This window comes from Pristis pectinata, chromosome 11 (assembly GCF_009764475.1).
Source record: "Pristis pectinata isolate sPriPec2 chromosome 11, sPriPec2.1.pri, whole genome shotgun sequence".
NCBI classification, from domain to species: domain Eukaryota; kingdom Metazoa; phylum Chordata; class Chondrichthyes; order Rhinopristiformes; family Pristidae; genus Pristis; species Pristis pectinata.
The window spans coordinates 52,736,591-52,759,747 of record NC_067415.1 but is presented as its reverse complement, the minus strand read 5'-3'; the positions used below and the strand labels follow the sequence as shown (position 1 = coordinate 52,759,747).

At 38.3% G+C, this 23,157-nt stretch overlaps 1 protein-coding gene across 1 annotated transcript in view; it reads right to left on the bottom strand.

The window, feature by feature from the left end:
- Positions 1 to 23,157, bottom strand: part of LOC127575822 (protein diaphanous homolog 3-like) — a 421,273-nt gene that overhangs the window by 358,670 nt on the left and 39,446 nt on the right. The window contains exon 5 of the mRNA XM_052025958.1: positions 17,360 to 17,496. Within this exon, the coding sequence (XP_051881918.1) occupies positions 17,360 to 17,496 (137 nt within the window). The remainder of the gene's footprint in view (positions 1 to 17,359; positions 17,497 to 23,157) is intronic.

Below are 23,157 nucleotides of genomic sequence, written 5' to 3'. Positions count from 1 at the left end.
GTCAGACGTTGGGTCTCATGTGGAGAATAACTTAACTGCTGACACCATTGGGCCCTACCAACATCTACAAGGCACATGTCAGGAGTGAGATGGAATCCAACCACTTGCCTCCCTCCCTAACAGCACTGTAGAAGCACCTTCACCAGAATGACTATAGTGATTCAAGCAGCCAGCTCACCACCACCTTTTCAAGGGTAATTAGGAGAGGGCAATAAATGCTGACCTTGCCAATGATGCTCAGATCTCAAAAATTCTGACCAGTTCTGATGCAAGATCATGCACCTTAACTCAGCTTCTCTCCCTCCACAGATGCTGCCTGATTTCTCTTTTTCAGAATTTCTATGTTCTGCATCTCAATTTCAACACATTCTTTTGTTTCCTTTCTCTAAATGTTGTTACTAAAAGCAATTACATAACCTGCACAACCTTGCTATTCACCCCATTACACATTCTCATTCACTCCTTCTCGCTGCAACTTAAAACTTTCTTGTTTTTGCACCTTTCCTGTTCTGATTAAGGAACATTGACCTCAAATATAGATCCATGTTTTCTCACTCCACAGATGCTGCCCGGCCTTCTGAGTTTAAGCATTTTCTGCGATTGTTTCAGATTCCCAGTATCTGCAAATTTTGCTTCTATTTCAATCTTAAAAAAGAACAATTGTAAACAAATATAGGGGCAATACTGAGTGACATGTTTTAAAAAGACAAGTTATTTTAAAACACTTCCTGATGATTTTTTTAAATTTCAGTGAGGTGCCCAAATCTGCATAATTTCCATTATGCATTCAAATTAATACAATGTTAAACTTAGTAATAAACAGAGGAAAATAAAAGATAAAAAAGGTACAAACTCCATTACACAAATACAGGAAATATGAAAGTCAATTTTCACTGAAAACTTGCATTTTATGCCAATGTTTTAAAATACTGTTATATACTTGCACATAACAGGTATGACTACATTTTAATAAACAAAATCATATTTTAGCACAAATACAAGTTTACAAATTATTTACCAAACAGGAATCTTCATCTGTTTTTGCTTATTTTATTTTGCCCAACAAAACAGACATAAGGTACAATTACAAACTGGAGTAAATGTATATGACCAAAATATATGACAAAATAATACATCTAGTTGCTTTGGCTAGAAGGTCAGCTTCAAAGCAAAATCAAAAACCAATTTCCTCTCCACTGTCAGAGACGTTCATCACCCAAGTCTAAAACAATTATTGAGTATTTCTGGCTTTCAGTTGCACCTTCTTTACTTTCAAGTATTAGGTTGTGGAGCACTTGTTGTACATCCTTTGAGATTTAACCAAGAAAAACGCTTTGGAGAAATATACTTCCATTTGAAATCAGCACAGCTAAAATCAGAACTGAAATGGCACTCAAAAAATACCATTTCAGGTTTCTTTCCAAAGTACAAACTCATTCATAAGCTTTCTCTGCTACAACAACATCCTACCGAGAGAGGCAGATCAATTAGTTTCACTAAATACAATGGGTATGGGCAGTTGCTTCATCACTAATATTTGAGGAAAGAATTTTTAAATATTTTTGGTACTTTCAAGTGTTCACCCATGGCTGGTAAAGAGCAGGCACAATGTGGAATTAGGTATGTGGGCTGGTAAAATTCATGGCAGAAATACACTGGCTTGGAATGGACAAGGCAAAGTTTTTATTTTGGTCAAACTGGGCTGAAATACGTAAAAATTGTTGAGTCAAACTGTGCAAGAACCTGGAACGGGCATAAAGCTACTCAAATTGTATTAGTAAGTAGCCGAGTAATCTAATGTAGACAAATCACAGAGCAGTGAGAAAGTTATAGAGTTTTAGTCATAGTGTGGGGTGGGGGAGGGGGTGGATTTCAAATTCCCTGACTGGGACCATTTCAGTATGAAAGGCCGAGGGGTATGGAATTTTTAATTGCATCCAGAAGAGCTTTTTTTTTTCCCCAAAGCTAGAACGTAGATAGTCCAGCTAACAAAGGAGCTATACTGCACCTGATCTTAGGGAATGCAGCTAGGCGAGTGCTTGGCACGTCACTGGCAGAGCATTTTAGAAATAGTAAACAAGTTTTAAGTTAGTTTGGGAAGGGGATAAGGATGGTTGGAAATTTAGATCCTCGAGTGGAAGAAAGCCAATGCCAATATCATAAGATAGGACTTGGCAAAAGTAGACTGAGAACAACTTTCAGGTAGATCTACAACCGACGAGTGAGAAGCCTTAAGTATGAAATAGAGAGAATTCAGGGCAAATGTGTTCCCATGAAGGTGAAAGGATACGACAGCAAGTCCAAGCAATCATGGAGATCAAGAGAGCAAAGTGGAGGCATGAAATATCACTGGCAGGTAGGATTATACAAATCCCAAAGCTTTTCATAAGTATATTAAGGACCAGAGAGTAGACAGTGAAAGAGTAGGTTCATTAGGTACCAAAATGACAATGTATATGTGGAGCCAAAGGACATAGCTGAGGTCTTAAATGAAAGCTCATCTGCATTCACTTGGATATTGTCTCTCTTTTTCCCCCCCCCAATCTTTTTTTATTAGTATAACATCGATGTTATATATCGATGTTTGTAGATGTAATACAAAGAGATCAGAACAATCATAGCATAAATAATCATAGAGAGCAATAAAATATAGAAAAAAAATCTGTAAATCCCACGATCTCTTAGTAAATGAATATAATATAAAAGAAAAGAAAGAAAAAAACCCAAATCAAAAAGAAAAATTATAAACAATATATCAAACCAAACTAAACCGAAAAATTTCAAAAGAACAAAAAAAAGAAAAAACTGGACTGAAATTTCTCAATAGAAACAGAGCAATATTATGTCGTCAACTCCGTTCCTCTAAATTGGAAAGTTATTGAAAAGGGATCTACATCATGTGAGAATATTGAATAAATGGACTCCAAATATCTTCAAATTTAAGCGAAGGATCAACAGTACCACTCCTAATTTTTTCCAAGTTTAAACATGACATAGTTTGAGAAAACCATTGAAAAGTAGTAGGGGGTATTGGATCCTTCCATTTAAGCAAAATGGATCACTTGGCCATTAACGTGACAAAGGCAATCACACGGTAAGCAGAAGCAAATAAATGGCCAGACTCTATCCTTGGTAATCCAAAAATTGCAGTGATAGGGCGAGGTTGTAAATCAATATTCAATACAGTTGAGATAATGTTAAAAATGTCTTTCCAATATTTTTCCAAAAGAGGACAGGACCAAAACCTATGTGTCAAAGAAGCCACATTCGATTTACATCTGTCACATAAAGGATTTACATGGTGGTAAAAACGGGCGAGCTTATCTTTTGACATATGGGTCCTGTGAACCACCTTAAACTGTATCAAACGATGCCTGGCACACATTGAAGATGTATTAACTAAATGAAGAATTTTCTTCCACGTCTTTGTAGGTAAAGATGTCTGGAGTTCACTTTCCCATTCATTTTTAATTTTGTCCAGTGATTCTGGATGTATTTTCATAATTAAATCATAGATTATTGTTATCAAGCCCTTCTGATAAGGATTGAGACCTAAAATTTTTTCCGTAGTTTCAATTTTGTAAGGTGTCGGAAAAGAGGGTATAGTAGCTTTTAAAAAATTTCTAATCTGCCAATATCGAAAAAAATGTGATCTAGGCAAATTGTATTTGTTAGACAATTGTTCAAAAGATGAAAAATTAGGAGTGGTACTGTTGATCCTTCGCTTAAATTTGAGGAAGTTTGGAGTCCATTTATTCAATATTTTCACATGATATAGATCCCCTTATAATAACCCTTCAATTTAGAGGAATGGAGTTGACGACATAACATTGCTCTGTTTCTACTGAGAAATTTTAGTCCAGTTTTTTTTTCTGTTTTTTTTAAAAAAAAATTTCTTTCGTTTAGGTTGATTTGATATATTGTTTATAATTTCTCTCACTGTTTTGGGTTTTTTTTCTTTCTTTTATATAAAAAAATAAAAATAACAAAAGATGAAAAACAGTTATCAATGAATAAGTCACGAAAACATACAATTCCCTTCCTTTTCCATATGGAAAAAGCTGAGTCAGCTCTGGATGGATGAAAGAAAAAATTAGATTGAATGGGACTTGACAAGTTAAATTTATTCAATCCAAAAAAATTACGAAATTGAAACCATATTCGTATTATATGTTTAACAATTGGGTTAATCATACGTTTACTTAATTTGGTAAGTGCAAAAGGGAGTGAAGCTCCTAAAATAGAAACTAATGAAAATTCAAGTACTGATTGGTGCTCAAGGCGTACCCATTTGGGGCACTGAATTACATGTGAATCTTGTATCCAAAAAATTAAATATCTGATATTAATTGCCCAATAATATAATCTAACATTAGGCAAGGACATACCACCATCCTTTTTTAGTTTTTGTAAATATTTCATACTTAACCTTGGGTTTTTATTCTGCCAAATATATGAAAGAATTTTAGAATCAATAGTGTCAAAAAAAGATTTCAGGACGAAAGTTGGAATCGCTTGAAATAAATATAAAAATTTTGGTAAAATATTCATCTTAACCGCACTAATTCGGCCTACCAATGATAAAGACAGTGGGGACCATTTAGTAAATAATTGTTTAACATGGTCAATTAAAGGCAATAGATTAGCTTTAAATAAGTCCTTATGTTTCTTGGTAATTTTAACACCTAAATACATAAAATAGTCAGTTACTAATCTAAAAGGTAATTGCCTATCAATTGGGGTTTGCATATTTAATGGAAAAAGTTCACTCTTATTAAAATTTAATCTATAGCCAGAAAAAACACTAAGCAGATCTAGTAGTGATAGTACTGCGGGGATAGATTCCTCCGGATTAGAAATATAAAGTAACAGGTCATCTGCGTAGAGAGCTATCTTATGAATCTTCTGTCCGCGAGTGATGCCACATATATTTGAAGAATCCCGGAATGCAATAGCCAAGGGTTCGAAAGCAATATCAAATAATAAAGGGCAACCTTGTCTAGTACCTCGAAAAAGCCTAAACAAAGGAGATCTTTGATTATTAATAAGTATTGAAGCCATAGGTGTATAATAAATCAGTTTAATTGCAGATATAAATTTAGGGCTAAAATTAAATTTTTGAAGTGTAATGAATAGATATTCCCATTTGACTCTGTCAAACACCTTTTCAGCATCTAGTGAAACAACACATTCTGGAATTTGGGATGAAGGGGTATATATAATATTCATTAATCTCCTAATATTAAAATGTAGATAACGAGACTGAATAAATCCTGTCTGGTCTTCAGATATAATTTGTGGAAGAACCTTTTCCAATCTAAAGGCCAATATTTTGGAAAATATTTTTGAATCTACATTTAATAAAGAAACAGGTCTATAATGGATATTGTCGTTGCAGAATTCAGAAGAGAGATGGTGAAATTCTAGAACATGTTAGCATTAAATAGGAGACAGTATTAGGAGTTTTAGTAGACTTACAAAGTAGATAAATCCATAGAGCCCGATGTGATGGATCAGAGGCAAGAGGACAACAAACGTGGTACCTTTATTCAAGAAAGGCAGCAGGAACAAACTTGGTAAGTGTAGGCCTGCAAGTCTAACACTAGCAGTAGAGAAGTTAATAGAGAAGTTGAGTGACAAGATTCACCTACACTTGAAAAGGCAAAGATGAATCAAAGATGGTCAGAATGGATTTGTTTGGGGGAAAGATCCCGTCTGACCAGTATAATTGAATTTTTCCAAAGAGGTTAGAAAATATGTTGATGAAACCAGTGCAGTTGATCTAATAGACATGGACTTCACAGTAAGCCTTAGACAAGGTCCCACTTGAGAGACTGGTCCAAAAGATGGGAGCCTATAATCACCAATGCAAGTTGGCAAACTGGATTCAAAATTGATTGAGTAATAGGAAACGGGGAGATGGTGGAGGATTGCTTTTGTGATGGGAAGCCTGTGACCAGTGGTGTACCACAGGGCTTTATCATATACATTAATGATTTGGATAAGAATTCAAAGAATTCTTGCAGGCTTAACAAAGTGCATGAGAGCTGATATTTCCCTGGCTTGATTGTTTAGGTCCAAGACTCAAATAGCAGTCATATATTAAGCACTGAGAGGGGAAAAAAATTCTTCACCCAAAGTGCAGCGAATCTTTGTAATGCTCTATCCCTGAACACTGTGGAGGCTTAGTCGCTGAGCACATCCAAATCAGATATCAAATGATTCTTCGTTGTTGCTGGAATCAAGGAATGAGAAACGAGACCCAGAAAGTGGCACTGAGGCAAAAGATCAGTCATGATCTCATTGAATACTTGAGCAAGCACAAGGGACTAAATGGCCCATTTCCTCTTCTATTTCTTGCATTCTTTTGCCACTGGTTCTAAATTCTAGAAATCCATACCCAACAGCATTGAGGGAGAATCTTCACCAGAAAGACTGCACAGTGGTTCACAATGTTAGTTTTGGATGGGTAATAAGCATTGGCCTTGCCAACAACATGCACATAGCAAAATTGAATTACAAACAAACTTCAAAGTGAAGGCTTACAAAAATTGAAGTTGATGCTGTCTCCTTGCTCTTTTGCAAACTATAGTTACTTAACTGAAAAAGTAGTCTTTGCTATTTAGTTGTACATACTGGCATTACTATAAGACCATAAGACAAAGGAGCAAAAGTTGGCCATTCAACCCATCGAGTCTGCTCTGCCATTCTATCATGAGCTGATCCATTCTCCCATTTAGCCCCACTCCCCCGCCTTCCCATGTGCTACATGTGCATTACTATGTGCTACACATTTCCTTTGATACTTCATACTGTCGGTAAAGCCAACTATTAACAATTGAGTTTACTATGGACAGATGATTTATTTCTCTCTTGAAAATTTGGCTTACTTCAACTGAAAAACAAAACATTGATTTGAGACTCTCCATCTAAAACCCAGCTGAAAATTCTACCTTATTTTCTCATGTTCCCTTATGACTACGGTTGGGAATCAACAAATGCCCCGCCATTACTTTAGTTCTCATCAGTTTTAAAAGAGATTGGCCAGGATTTTAAGGGAAATGCCAGCAAGTTTGGGATTTTGACTCATGCACGCGTAAACACAGAACTGTTAAACCTGCTGACTGCTCAGGGATCCAGAGAAGAAAAAAAGACCTACATCCAAACATAAGCAATGTAAAAAATATGATACATTTGTTGAATTGAGTTTAAACTGAAAGCTTCAAAATTGCTTTTAAGTATTAAGTAATCAAGCTTTTGTGCATTTTCTGTAACTGTCCATAATATTTTACGCATTTACACGTACCCTGAATTCTTTGATCCTCTACTTCTCATTTCCATTATTCAGAAAACACTAATTTTTAGGTCCACTATGAAAAACTAAAAATATGCAAATTGAACTGTATTAATGACAATTTCACCCACTCACCTCATCTATAAATGCCACTCGGGAATTTAATGCTTCCACTTGAACTATTTGCAACGTCACTTATCTTTGTCTCATCGGCAAATTTGGCTGTTACTTTCCATGCCATTAGCCAAGTCATTTATACATGCAGTGAAGAGTTGCAGCCCCCACATACAGTGTATTCAACCACTAACAGTCTGCCACTGTGGGTACATGCTATTATCTCTGCATTATGTCTCAAACTTGTCAGGTAGTTTTCCAGTTAACTCAATTTACCCTGCAGTTCTATTAGATTCAATTTTAATTGCATTTCTGAGGATTGATTTTATTAAATGCTTCATGAAAGCAAAGGAAGATAAAGCTTATTTACAGAAAGCAGAGAAAAAATAAACTAAGCACAGCGTATAGATTTAGTGTTTTTGGTTATTACCCAAACAGATGCTGTGCTGGAAGTAATAAACAACTGGACAAGACTTTGCAGACACAAGAAATATCACTCCGTAGATTGGAAACCATATCAAAGTCATTGAGATAAACCAAAAGGAGCACCAGAAGATTTATGATACTGAAAACAAAAGCAAACTATGAAGAGTAACAAGATGAATTCAAGGAATGCTTTTCAAATCTTGATAGATGGCACATACAAGTTATTGAAGACTAAATGGAATGTACAAAACTGAGAGATAAGAACAATTATTATGAGAAAAATAAGAATAAGAAATTCTTCTAAGGAAAAGCATTAATAAATTAAAATACAGCCCTAGTGTAATAATAATTCATGTAGAGCTGAGTAAGCCATCTGGCACCTAGGCCACACCAGATACAACTTCAAATGTGCAAGGTAATGACAAATCAGAAAATGTACTTGACTGCTGGATAAGTGATGTTAATGCTGATGCTTTGTAAAAGTAAACAAATGACATGCGAATCAGGAAATGATGATTCAACATCCATAATAACCTAACAACAGATAAATAATATTTACAAAGCATGGTACCCCTTAATGAAGAAGGCACCCATTCTTTATGATCAGAGGACTGTTTGCAAACGTTGTTAACAAAACACTCAAAAATCTTCTGATAAGCTCTTATAAAGGACCTCCCCAATAAATTCCCAAGTTCTAAGAGATAGAAATGAATTTAAAATTTTCAGATATGCATGACACCAAAGCAACACAGAGGAAGTGTCTTCCCATGTTTACAGTCGGGACACAGAATTTAGAGTTTACTTTTATAAGCACTCTACATGCAATGTTGGAGACATCACACCCAACAAGGATTGCCCACAGTCGCTTATTCTATCGTGTTTACCATAGCCGAAATCTAAGTTGAAATTATTATGAACACCAATTTTCCAAAAAACCAGAAGACATGGGGGTGAAACCAGGACAAGGCCAAGAATCCCACGGGCAGTGAAGAATGCTTATATGGAGCACCTAATGATGTCATGACTCACTTTATCCTGATGACCAAAAAGATAATTGAGAGGATGTGGCAGAAGACTGAAGGTCTTGAAGACTCATTTCTCCCTGGTCCCATCCAGTGCTGAGCAAAACTGATCTCATGCTGACTCCACTTGCAATTTCAAAGAGCTCAATCAACTAACTTTCAGTCTATGTGCGACTAAATCAAAACAACTGCAAAGCCATTGGCTAGTGTGATCTGTCCATGCAGATTCAGCAAGTTATTCCGTTATTTGACAACTGCTTATCTCGATTTTAAAGAAATACATGAAGGACCGTTGTTATAGCAATAAAAGGCTTGCCTTAAATCAGATTCTTTTTAAGGAGGTAAATGGATTTCATCATTCATGCTCATGCTTTATTCAAATGTACACTGGAGTTGAAGAGAGCCAACTTTGCAATCTGAAAGTAAATGGATTTGCACCTTAAAGTGTTCCCATTAGTCACAATGTCTCACTTTTGTTTTAGAGAAACAGTTGGCTGCTTGGTTGAATACTGGATACTATTGATAACATTTCTGCTGGGCATCACAGTTTCAAGTACAGAACAATTTTGGCAAAATATTTATTTTCTTTCACATAATCACTTTTAGTATTTTTCCACTACCATCTTGCTACCAACAAATGAATGCCACACATTTGTCAGTCTAAATGCACGCTTTGAAAACCATGGGCAGCATTCTGAAATTAAAATGTAGATTCTGCATGGTGGCCATATATTCTTGGCTCAGAACATTATTGCTAAGAATCAAGAAAAATTATTTTTCCAACTCAGCCTGTAGGGTTGGTCCAGCAGTTTTTAAAATCTTAGAACATTAGAAAATTTATGACATGGAGTCCAATCATGCCAGTCAAAAGAGAGCCCTCCAATATAATCCCACACAATCTTTCATCAAGACCCTTGTAGATCACAGCTTTTCATCAACATATCCAGATACATTTTTTTAAGAAAAAGTGACGAAGTTTCTGTCCCTTCACCCTTCAAACCAAAGAGCTCCATACTCCTACTGTGCTCTGAGTGAAAAGTTGTTTCCTCATTGTTTGTGATACACATAAATGACTTAGATGAAAACATAGATGGCTTGGTTAGTATATTTGCAGACAACACAAAAATTGGTGCAGTTGCAGACATTGACGAGGTTGTCAAAGGATAAAGATATAGATCAGTTACACTTTGGGAGGTCAAATATAAGGGGAAAGTATACAGTTAAATGGCAGGACCCTTAACAACACTGGTGTATATAGGGATCTTGGGGTCCAAGTCCATAGCTCCCTGAAAGTGGTTGAGAAGGCATATGACATGCTTGCCTTCATCGCTCGGAGCATAGAGTAGAAGAGTCAGGTTGCAGTTATACAAACCTTTGGTTCAGCCGCACTTGGAGCATTGTGTGAAGTTGGTCACCCCGTTACAGGAAGAATGTGGAGGCTTTGGAAAGGGTTCAGAAGAGGTTTACCAGGATGCTGCCTGGATTAGAGGGTATGAGAAACAAAGAGAGTTTGGACAAACTGATTGTTTCTGCTGGAATGTCAGTGGCTGAGGAGAGACCTGATAGAAGTATATAAAATTATGAGAAGAATAGATAGGGTAGACAGCCAGAATCTTTCTTGCAGGGTAGAAATGTTGAATACTAGAGAGTATAATACTAAGGTGAGAGGGGGAAAGTTTAAAGGGATGTGTGGGGCATTTTTTTTTAAGATACACAGAGAATGCAAGATGCCTGGAATGAGCTGCCAGGGGGTGGCAGTGGAAGCAGATACGATAATGGCACTCAGAAGACTTTCAGAGAGGTACATGAAAATGCAGGGAATGGAGGGATATGGATCATGTGCAGGCAGGAGGGATTAGTTTAATTTGACATAGTGCTCGGCACCATGGGCTGAAGGGCCTGTTCCTATGCTGTACTGTTCTATGTTCTCATCTCCATTCTAATCTTTTTACCAATTACATCAAATCTATGTCCTGTGGTTTTTGATCATTCTACCATTAGAAAAGATCCTTCCTATTTTACTCTAAGCCCCCTATAACTTTACACACCTCAATTAAGTTTCCCCTTGGCAAATTCCAGTCCAAAAGAAAACAACCTTATCCTATCCAATGTTTAATCTAAGCTACAAATTTTCTAGTCCTGTCAATTTTTTTTTAAAAACTACTGTCTGCACAGCCTTCCTGTAATGTAGCAACCGGAACCATATGCAAGACTTGAGCTTTGACCCAATTAGTGCTATTTAAACTTCCTCCATGACATGTTCGTAACACCTCGTTAGAGGACCTTTTTTTATTCTAGGTTCGTTTCAAGATTCCCATTTCTCAGTATCCTCTTACTTATTGAGAATTCCCTTGCTTTGCTACACCTCCAATTAGCTAACACCTCTCCAAATTGAATTCCATCCTCCACCTTCCTGCACAACTGAATGGGCCCTTCTGCAGTCCAGAGCTTTCTTCCTCACTGTTAACTATTGGACCAGCTTTTGCAGCATCTCGACATTTCTTTATCATGGCCCCCTCCCTCTAATTCTGAATCATTAACATATAATACAAAAAGCAAGCCAAAGGAATCGCACTCTTTTGACAGCATTCCAGCTGTGAAAAAATTGTCATTTCTTACCATTTTGCCAAGTTTTGGACCCATTTTGGCACACACCCTTGGACCTTGTGAACTTTTATTTTTTTGACAAACCTGCCACATGGAAGCCTATCAAATGCCTTCCTAAAATGTGGATAGACTACATCAAATGCACTACCCTCACTGACATTCTTGTTGCCTCATTTAAAAATTTAATGAAACTAGTTAGATAATTTAACCAAATTATCGGAACAAAAAAATTAATTAAAACTGAAAAACTCACATCTTGCAGTGTTATTACCTGTACCATATTCTACTTAAGAAGCAATGAACAACAGAATAAAAGATTTAATCATTATCAATTAAAACATTTTTTGACAATCAAAAAATTTTCTTTGGGATCCAGTTAGGAAAATAAATAATAAAGACAACAATGCTATTACTCATTTCATCGGTGATTGCAGAGCTGTAAAGAGGAGTAGTGCGGGAGATTTAAAAAGCCGTTAAGGCAAGGGCTTGTTGGTTTCACAAGTGACTGTGGAAATGCAAAGAGAAAGAGTGCAGGAGACTTAAAAAGCCTCTTTCCAGCAGCCCCTGGAATCAAATAAAAGGGATATAGGCTTTAGTGGCACAGCCATTTTGGGAGTGGCTGTATTTGAGTTCTACGTGCTCTGTTGGAGGAGAAAGTGTTGAGGTTTTGGCTCAAGAGGTTTCAGCAAGGAGGCTGAGCAGTGGTTAGCTAAGATAAAGTTTTTTCAACTTTCTTCTTTAGCCTTATTGCAGTCAGGATGGAAGTTAGAGCAGCTGTATGCTCCTCTTGCAGGATGTGGGAGATTTCCAGTGCCTCTGGTGACTCTGCCTTTGGGAAGTATGTCCAGATGCAGCTCCTGACTGACCATATCCAGCAGCTAGAGCTGCAGTTGGACTCACGCAGGAGTATCCGTGATGCTGAGAGCATCATAGACAGGAACTTTAGTAAGGTGGTCACACCCGAAGTGCTGGTGGCAGGTAGTTGCATGACCACCAAGAGAGGTGGAAGAGGTAGGCAGAGAGTGCAGGATTCCCCTGTGGCCATTCTCCTTAATAACACATATACCATTTTAGATATTGTCGGGGAGGGGATTTGGTGGGGGGGGGGGGGGGGGGTGGGCGGGTGGTTTGGCCTTTCAAAGGAGATCAGCACCAGCCAAGTCCGTGGCACCACGACTGGCTCTAATGCACAGAAGGCAAGGGTGAAGACAGAGAGAACTATAGTGCTAGGAGACTCAACATTTAGGAAGATAGACAGGGGATTCTGTGGCCACAAATAAGATAACAGGAATGGTGTGTTGCCTGGTTGCATAAAATTCTCAAGGGGGAGGGGGAGTAGCCAGGGGTCGTTGTTCTTACTGGTACCAATGACATAGGTAGAAAACGGGATGAGGGAAGTCCTACAGAGTAAATATAAAGATTTGGGCAGGAGGTTAAAAAGCAGGACCTCAAGGGAAGGTTACTGCCAGTGCCAGGTGCTAGCAAGTGTAGGAATATGAAGAGAGGGCAGACGAATGCTTGGCTGAGGAGCTAGTGCAGGGGAACAAGGATTCAGATTTTTGGACTACTGGGATCTCTTCTGGGGCAGAAATGACCTGTACGAGAGGGACAGGTTGCACCTGAACTGGACTGGGACCAATATCCTGGCAGAGAGATTTGCTACAGCCACTACGGAGGGTTTAAACTAGTCTGTCAAGGGGTTGGGAAGCAAAACAGAATTGAGGCAGATGAGAAGGTTGAGGCAGATACAGAAGTTAAAGAGAGCAAGTTCAGTAGACAGGACAGGAAGGAGCACAGCAGGAAGCGAGGGAAGACTGATGGAGTAAAATGCATCTATTTCAATGCAAGAAGCCTGATAGGTAAGTCAGATGAACCCAAGGTATGAATAGGTACAAAGAAAGGACTTGGATATTATAGCTATTACAGAAACATTGTGTGTGCGTGTGTGTGTGCGGGGGAGGGGGGGGAGAAAGAGGGGGAATGGTGGTGGTGATAACTTTGGTGGGATTGTGCTCCAGGCCCCCCACCACCCCCCCACACACCCCCGCCCTCCCAACCCACCCCCACCAACCACCCCCACCGCCCCACACCCCCCCCCACCCCCCACACACACCCACCCCCCCCCACCCACAGGACAGTCCACAAGTTGAAATCCTAAATTGGGGCATGGCCAATTTTGATGGTATTAGACAGGAACCTTAAAGTATTTTGAGGGAGGCTGTTTGCAGGTAAAAGGGAAGTCTGGAAAGTGGGTGGCCTTTAAAAATGAGATAACAAGTGTTCAACATCAGCATGTTCCTATCAGAGTGAAGGGCAAGGCCGGCAGGGGTAAGGAACCATGGATGACAAGAGATATTGAGGCTGGACCAAGACATTGGTAAGGCCACTTTTGGAGTAGTGTACTGTTCTGGGTTGTCCTGCTGTTGGAAGGATTTCATCAAAATAAAAAGCATACAAAAAAAGATTTACACAGATGCTACCAGGACTGGAGGGTTTGAGTTACAAGGAGAGGCTGGATAGACTCTGTGAGTGGCTGCAGTTGTTTCTCCCCAGGGTAGGAGAGTCCCAAACTAGTGGGCATAGGTTTAAAGTGAGAGGGGAAAGAGCAAATATTTTCCACAAAGAGGGTGGTGCGTAAATGGAATGAGTTGCCGGGGAAATGGTAGACAAATACAATTATGATGTTTGGATAGGTACATGGATAGAAAGGTTTAGAGGGACAATGAGCCAAATATAGGCTAATGGAACTTGCTCAGTTAGGCAACTTCCCTGGGTGAGGTGTAGAGAATCAGGGGTCACAGACTCAAAATAAGGGATCAGTCATTCAAGAAAGAGGCAAGATAAAATGTCTTCACCCAGATGGCAACAATCTTTGGAATTCCCTGTTCAGGGGCACTGTGGAGGCACAGTAAGCAAATATATTCAATTCAGATTAACATATTTTCAGATATTATGGGAATTAAGGAAATGGCATAGGAATTGAACCATTACCTTCTCTCTGCCTAAGTGAAAGATGAGAAACAAAACCTGCCAGATATATTCAACAGCTGCACTGAAGGGACCCAATGTCATGTTTCCCAGTTTGCTGACAAGACTAAAGTAGGCAGGACTGCGAAGTCAGAAGAGGATGTAAAGCAGTTTCGGGGGGTGCGGACAAGCTGGACATGGTCGATAAGCACCACTTCCCTAAACAGAAGAACTAAAAGCAGCAGCAGGTCTTTTGGCCCTTCTAACCTGCTCCATCATTCATCACAGTCACAGCCAAGATATGAGTGAGAACACAGCAGATGAAATATAATACAGAAAAAAGAGGTCATCCATTTTGGTGAGTGTAACAGAAAAGCAGAGTACTTGTAACATAAATGGTATGTTATCCTTTTTAATTACATGGCTTGATTACAAGATTAAAGAAGTCTTACTACAATTATACAAGGCCTTGGTGAGACCACACAAGCAAAACTGCATACAGTTTCAGTCTCCTCACCCAAGAATGTACTTGCTATAGAGGGATTGCAATAAAGATTCAACAGACTGGTTCCAGGGATGGCATGTTTGCCCTTGAAGAGAGACTGAATACAAGGGGACTGTATTTGTTTGAGTTTAGAAAAATGGGAGGAGATCTCGTCAAAACAAAATTATTTAAGGCCTTGGTAGATTAGATGCAGGAAGGATGTTTCCTCCTCATTCTCTCGCCTCCACCCCCCCCCAACTCCTGATTGAAGTCTCGGACCAGGAAGCGCGATTTGAGAAGAGAGGACAAGCCGCTGAGGACTGAGATGAGGTAACATTTATTCCCCCATTCAGAGGGTGGTAAGCCTTTGGAATTCTCTACCCCAAAAGGTCACAGATGCCCAGTTATTGATTTCATTCAAAACGGAGATGGAAAGTTTTCTGGATATTTGGAGAACCAAGGGGTATATAACAATGCCACAAAACAGCAAGAGGTAGAACATCAGCCATGACATTGATGGAAGATAGAGCTGGTTCAAAGGTCTAAATGGTCAGCTGCTGCTCCCATGTCCTTATGAAACAAGGGATATGTAATTATTTCAGAAACTGAAGCCAATCAACCATAATCTTAGTGAATGCCAAACTGGAAATTTCTAGTGCAATTTCCCGTCAGTCAATTCCTGCATTGTGGAGAAAGGTCATCACTAGTATTTGAATTCATAGACAAAGTCTTCAAGGGTGCATCAGAGGTACCTATCCCACCACCACATCAAAAAAGCAGAACCCTGCCAAGAGGTGCTGATGGAAACTGCGGAAAGTTGAAAGAGGCTGGAAGTGCTCAAATTCCAAAGCAGCAATATAATCATGACAATCTGGGACTGTCCACAGCAGGCATAAGCTCTGTTGGGTTTCATAGCGGGACCTACTCTGTATGGATGCCCAAGAATGCCTCGGTGTTCATCAATAAAGTTAACAGTTTAATATTTAATAAATCTGTTTTTCGGTTCAAGGTTAGTTGAAGTCTATTTTTAATTCACACACAAGTCAAAATATATTGGTGGTCCCTATTTTATTGCTAAACTTAAGCCATTTTGATCAATTCTTTTACATTACTATCTTCAGTTCTTAAAGATAAACCAATCACAATGTTGGTAAGGCAACTAAGAAACAAAAGAATGAGAAAAAAAAGGAGTAAGGGCCAAAGGAACTTAGTGAAACAGAACATCAAAGGAGAAAGGAGGAGATGTTCAGAGTGGAAATGGCTAACACGAGGGGGGATAATTTTAAGGTGATTGGAGGAAAAGATGCAAGTTTTTTTTTCTACACAGAGTGGTGGGTATGTGGAACATGCTGCCAGAGGTGCTGGCAGAGGCAGATATATCAGGGACATTTAAGAGACTCTTGGATAGGCACATGGATGATAGAAAAATGGGAATGTGGAAGGGAATGGTTAGATTGATAATAGAGTAGGTTAAAAGGTCGGCACAACATCATGGGCCGAAGGGCCTGTACTGTGCTGTAATGTTCTATGTTCTCTCTTCTAAGTCTGACAAGCAGTAACGTTGAGAGCAGAAGTGGAACAACGAGATATGGTCAGGCTCCATCTTCAGGTGTAACACTAGACCCTAAATTTAAGCACCAGGAGAGAATTTGATACATCAGAAAATGATATGTACCCTGAAAATAATACAGGCCATCCCCAGATTAGCAATGCCCAACTTATGGACACCATCTACACATGTACAAGCTTCCATAATATTATTAAATTCAAAACTCCAACATATGTACATACATTCATTGCTACAAGAAGCAGAACGAGTTCCATCCCTTCCCTCACCCCCCTCCTCCCCTCTTAGTAAATTGTTCTTTCTCATCAGTTGTGTTTTTTTGATGCCATTCTTTACCATTGGCTACCATATCAAGTGATTTGTGTGTATTTTCCGACTTACAAATAAAAAAAAAATCAACATATGGACATCTGTAAAAAATGGAGCCTATTACCTGGGGATATCCTGTACCACTGTTTTTCTCTTCCCTAGGAAGAGAGCAGGATATGGCAAAGCCAGTTTAAAGTCTGGACTTCAGTCATGTTCATCTTCTTCAAGCTGCTGTCAAAGTGGAATTTCAAAAAGGTGCATTTCCCAGCAAACCTGATGGTCAATATGGACCTAGAAAAACACTCAAACTAGACTTCTTGGCAGCAAATTGGAGTTAATCAACTTCTGTCACTGAAAAGTAAGTGGAAGTTAGAATAGCACTTACACACGTCAAAAAGCAATCACAGACGCAAAAGTGACAACTACACAATAATTGAAACATTGTATGGAAACTTGACTGCAAACCACAAGTTTTAATAAAACTCAGTAGTCACATGGTGAAGGGCTAATTCAAATTTGGCATGTTTGCCATGAATGCCCGATTGCACCTCTGGGATAGTTTTCATTACCTGACAGGATTGCTGGTCAATGAAACACGAAGGGATTCCAGAGAATTAAGAAGTCTTTCATCTCCAATGCCTGTTTTTAGCTCATGGATGAACTCATGGGGTAACGTGGCACTGTATTGCTTGTTCTTCAAACCACCCTGAAAAGTAACGAAAAAAATTACTGAAATTTTGTTTTATGATGATACAGGATTTCAAGATGCATCTTTCCCAAATTCCCTACATGACCTTCTTTGGTAAAAAAATATAATTTATGTATTTAAGATAGAGCAGAAACAGACCAAATATGCTCATCTTAATATATTAGACAAACTATTTAGGCATTTTATTTGTTCATGTTTGCTTAATTACATACACAAAACAATTAGGACCAAGTGAAGTTATTTCAGAACAACTTCTGAGGCAACAGCAGTATGTGATAAGCCGAAAAATGCTGGAATAGCTAACTGCAAAAACTTGGGAAGAAAAGAACATTCAGATTGTTTAAAAAGCTTTGGTTTGGAAGAGATCAGCAAGAGGCACCTTTGGCTATCAGCAAAACTGCATTACACTATAAATCAGTAATCTCAAGGTCCAGCATACGCTTCATTCCACCATTACAATCATGCCAGGGAACCAACACCTATTCAGTGAATGCAGACAGACAGGACGGGAGCACAAGGTGCATCTAAAAGCAAGGTGCCAACATGATGGCTCTGCAACACCACAAAGCATGCATGCAAATCAACAAAAGGCAACATGCAACACATATAGCCAAGTGATCACAAAACCAACAGAACATAGAAGCCCTGCCATATCCAGCCATGAATGGTGGAGGACACTTTTTATACAGCTAAGAGGGAAGAGGAGGTGAAATCTCCAAGAATGTCTTCCATATCTGTGAGGCCAAGTAGAAGTACCTAACACCTCGACGACCATCTGCAACACATTCAGCCAGTCACATGTCATCAGTCCCTGTGCCCACCAGGGGTCACCATCATCACAGCAGCCAGTCTTCAGTCAATCTGATTCACAACACAGGATGTCAAGAAACAGCTAAGCACTTGAGAAACAGCAAACGCAATGGAAGTGGACACTGTTGGACTGCATTAATGAAAACAGGTGCTCTGGAATGCTTGTATCCAAACATTTCACTTCAGTTGAAACAATGTCATCTACCCAATGTGAAAAATTGACCAGTTATGTGCGTAAAAAGCAGGACAAATGCAAGTCATTAAACTTCCAACCAGATCACACTGGGAAGCAGCAGTACTACCTCTCCAACAATTGGGCTTTCACCACAACATTAAGTTCCGGATCTCATCACAGCCTTGGCCCAAACACTGACAAAAAGCTGACTTCCAGAGCAGAGGGGTGTGCAATTTCCATCATCATCAAACTGGCAGTTAACCAAATGTGGTGTCAAGGAGCACTGGGAAAAATGAAATCCATGTAAATTAAGTGAAAAACCGAATGCTAGCTGATATTTTAATTCAAAAAAGTAAGATAACTCTGACTGTAGATTAATTCACCTGAAGGATATCATTATATTAATTCATCTGGGCAATGCTAAAGTTACATTCAGGTTATTAATTGATGAACATCTTCCAATCCACACGTCGGAAGTGGGAACGATCACTGATTGTGCAGTGTTCACAACTCAATGAAACAGTTCATGACTGTATGCAACAAGATCTTGACAACATTCAAGCATTCACCAATAAATGTCACGTAGCAGGCAATGACCTTCTCCAGTGAGAGAGTCCAACCACATACTCTGGACATTTAGTAGCACTACCATCATCAAGTTCCCTGGGATCAACATCCAGGGATTCACCGTTAACTAGAAACTGAAACGGACCAGCCACGTAAATATAGAGGCCACAAAGTAGGTTAAAGACCGAATATCCCGTAACAAGTAACTCACCCGCTCTCTCCAAAGCCCACCCACAATTTGTTAGTTATGATGGACCACTCTCCACTCGCCTTGAAGACTGATGCAGCAACAACAATCAATAAAGTCCACATCATCCAAGGGAATAGCTTGATTGACACCCTTTTCACCCCAAAGTAAACCAATTTCATCACCAACACAGCATGACTATTACACTTAGCTACAAAATGTCCTGTCATTATTCGCCAATGTTACTTTGATATCACTTCTGAAACACTCAAGTAGAAGGGCAGCAAACTTGTGCTAAAACCATTACCAGTAGGTTCCTTTCAAATTAATCACCTCATTGGAAAATATAACAATGCTACTGTATCATTGCCAAGTCTACTCAATAGCACTTTGGAAATACCTTCATCACAAGAACCAACAGGACTCAACGCTACCTTCTCAAGAGCAATTTGGTAAGGACGTTAAATACCCTGCTGACCGTACCCAAAATTCTACACAAGTGATTCAGTTATTTTGAACTTTGATTACTCAAAGATGGTGTACCAGTTGTTGTTGGCATTCCTTTATCTTAAAGAAATAGTAAATATTGAAAACCAGACTAAAACACAATGTCTCAAGTCACAAAATTGTCCAGTCATAGATTATACATGATCTTTTTTTAACTGGTAAAACACATGTACGTCATAATTGAATTGTTCATAAGCTATAGAGGTCTTTTTTTTCCCCCAAGGTGTTGAAGTCATTTCTGGTCATGGACAGAGATGTCTTGCTAGAGACAATGATGCCTCAGTCCAATCATTCACCAAAAAGTTTTCCCATCAGCCGGGATCAATCTCTGGGTAGATAGTCAGTGCAAATACTTAACTTCCTTATAAAAGGTAACTTGTGATAACTCTATTTTCACATGTATGTATTTATTTATACCAAGCTTCCACTTTCAAATAGACAAAGGCAAGGCTTCAAGGTAAAAAATATTTTTAAAACTACACTGCCTGCTTCAAATGATATTGTGGCTGGAAAAATTCAAATGAATATAGACAGAAACTTCTGGGAAAATACACATCTCAATCTTAGCGACTTGTGGGTGTAATTCATAACTGGGTGCCAACACCACCAACAAACTCTAGGTTTTTACACTAAACAAAGCCAAACTTTAGGATTAGCAATTGGTGTGATTGTCAAAACTGGGGCATCGATAGCAAAAAAAAAATCAGAAAAATTCAATGCCGCAAGCATTGGTTTGATTAAAAAATCCTAAGTTCAAACAAATCCTCCCATGAAAATTCAAGTTGATGAATTCAGTAGGAACTATTCCAGTTAAAGATTCCATATCAAAAATTTGTAAAATAGGTTAACGATTACTACAGAGCCATGTACAGAAGTAAAGATGGGTAGAGGGTCTAACAGAATGAATGAAGGATAGTCAAAATTTATTGGAAATTTAAAATCAAGATTCACATTAATAACCATCCTTCTTTAAAAGTAGTTGGGCTCAGGAAGAATCAACAAAACAGGAAGAGATATGAGAGCAGAGTAAAGATAACAAAGTCTCAAGCTGTCAAACACGAACTCACTCAGAAGAGCAAGGGATGCAAGTTCATTCAAGGTGCACTGAATGAGCACAGAAATCAACTGCAACTGATAGAAATCAGACAGTGGGGAAAGCTTGAGGGTTACATGACAGTCAAGCAAAGAAAAGCAATTGCATCAAGAAAATACCATAAAGGGACAGAACCTGAAAGTCTTAACGTTAGTGGAAAATTCAAATTTCTCTCCCATATACTGAGATCCACCATGAAGATTGAAGATTTGAAAACTAGTAGTCATAATTCATTTAAAAAATGTGAATTCATTTAAAAAAATGTGAATTCATTAAAGTGAATGAAGTGGTTCACCACCACTTTCTCAAGGGCAATTTAGGATGTGCAATTAATGCTGACCTTTCCAGGCACATGCAAGCCCTTCAAAAAAAATTGAAAAGCAGAAGCAACACTTCAAGAACCCATACAATAAAAATACTGACATCTGTTACATTCTGCTCACTATGTTTGAAAATGATATACTAATTAGTAACAGATAAAAGTAAAACTAGTTCAAGGTATGCATAATTAGAGAGTACTGTGTAAATTTCAAAGAAAAACTACACCTGCACAATTCATTTATGCCTAAGTGGTGAGGAAATAAGTAAACTAGCAACAGAAAATGTCCAAATTATAAACACACAGAAATTAAGTATCAATCCTACAATAGTACAAACTTACATACATTATTTCTATAATCACTTCAACCCATTCTCCAAAAACAACATGCAAATTCAATTCAAAGTTCAATTTGTGAAGGTAAGGCTTTGCAGACAGAGTGCCTGCATTCCTCCCAGAATCTTTAGAACTCAGTTTTGCTGGTAGAACAAATTTGGAACTTCGCCATCATCAAACAGAGTAGCATTAGCAAAACCAAAAAGATGTTAGCCACTTCTTGTGACAGAATCGTGACCGCTGATAAGTAAAGTCACAGAGTGCAAAATTGTTAATAATTTGGAGATAATGTTTATAAAATGATGCAGTATAGGGTTAAGTACAACAGTAGTAAAGTAGCACTTCAAAGAATAGAGTTTCAAAGCTAACAACTCAGGCTAAATGAAGGAAGCATTACAAATCAAAAATCATACGAAAGAAAGTTTTAAAAAAGATACATCTATTTATTGGGTGCAGTGGCAGAGAAAGAGGGAATGGTAGAAGGATTTAGTAAGAACATGAAACGAACATCAAGGGTGACAAGAATACAGATTTAAACTTGAAATGCTGGGACAAAAAGAAGCCAATAAGGTTCAATAAGGCTAAACAAGCCTTAAGACTGAATATATGGCTTTTCACTTCAATCTTTTGAAGCCCATGGATGATAGAGCATTACTTGAGCTTTGAAAAGGTGCCTTCATAAATATTACTCAAGATTTATTTTGTATTCTGCATGAAACTTCTCATCTTCATTAACATGTCAATTTATGCTCCTACAAAATCAAAGTGAAGAATGATACAAGGCTGCAGAAGCATACTTTGAGCATTTTCTCTGTCATCCTGGAAATATCTTGTTGTAACAGAATTAATGGGCACCCATGAGAGAATAAATTGCAGGAATACAAAGTCAGTAGAGAAGTGGGATTAAGGGGATTATTACCCGGGAGTTTGCATGGATCTGATGAGCCAAGTGGTTCCTTCTGTGTTATTACAAGTATAAGACTGAAAATCTTGGCTGAACCTCCTCTCCTTTACTGAAATCAATAGGACTTAATTTTGCACATTTAGTATTTGTGGCTTAGGACAAATTTCTACCTTGACATACTTGGATACTCCAAAGGCTTTCACTAAGGTACTCTTATAAGATATATCTCCATAAACATCAGAACCTGTAGAGTCAAGGAACAAGTAGCAAAGCCATCTGCAAGCTGAGATGACCACTATTCACCACTTGCATAACCAACTTGGACTCAAAAATAACACTGCAGTTTCAAAATTTGTGCAAGGCAGAGTTTGACAGCAAACTTAATGCAGCAGACAGCTGAACCAAGGACAGAAAACTGGACTTGCAAATTGGACATCAAAACAAAAAATCAGGAAATAAAACTAAAATATATCCAAGATTGTGATACATTTTGCAGAGAAAATCACATACACATTTGAACACAACAATCTACATACATCGAGTAGCAGCTGAATCTGGGATTACAGATGCGAAACTGCACTCAAAACAAAAACCACATAAGAACATATATTTTTATTCTTGAGGGACAAAAATTCATTAAGCCTTCATAGCTTCTTTGTTATCATGCTACTTCAACATTGTAAACACTTCTGGCATCCACATTAGAGAAGCCCTGAACAAAGGGCTAAATAGAATTACTGATATGATAGCAGAATCATAT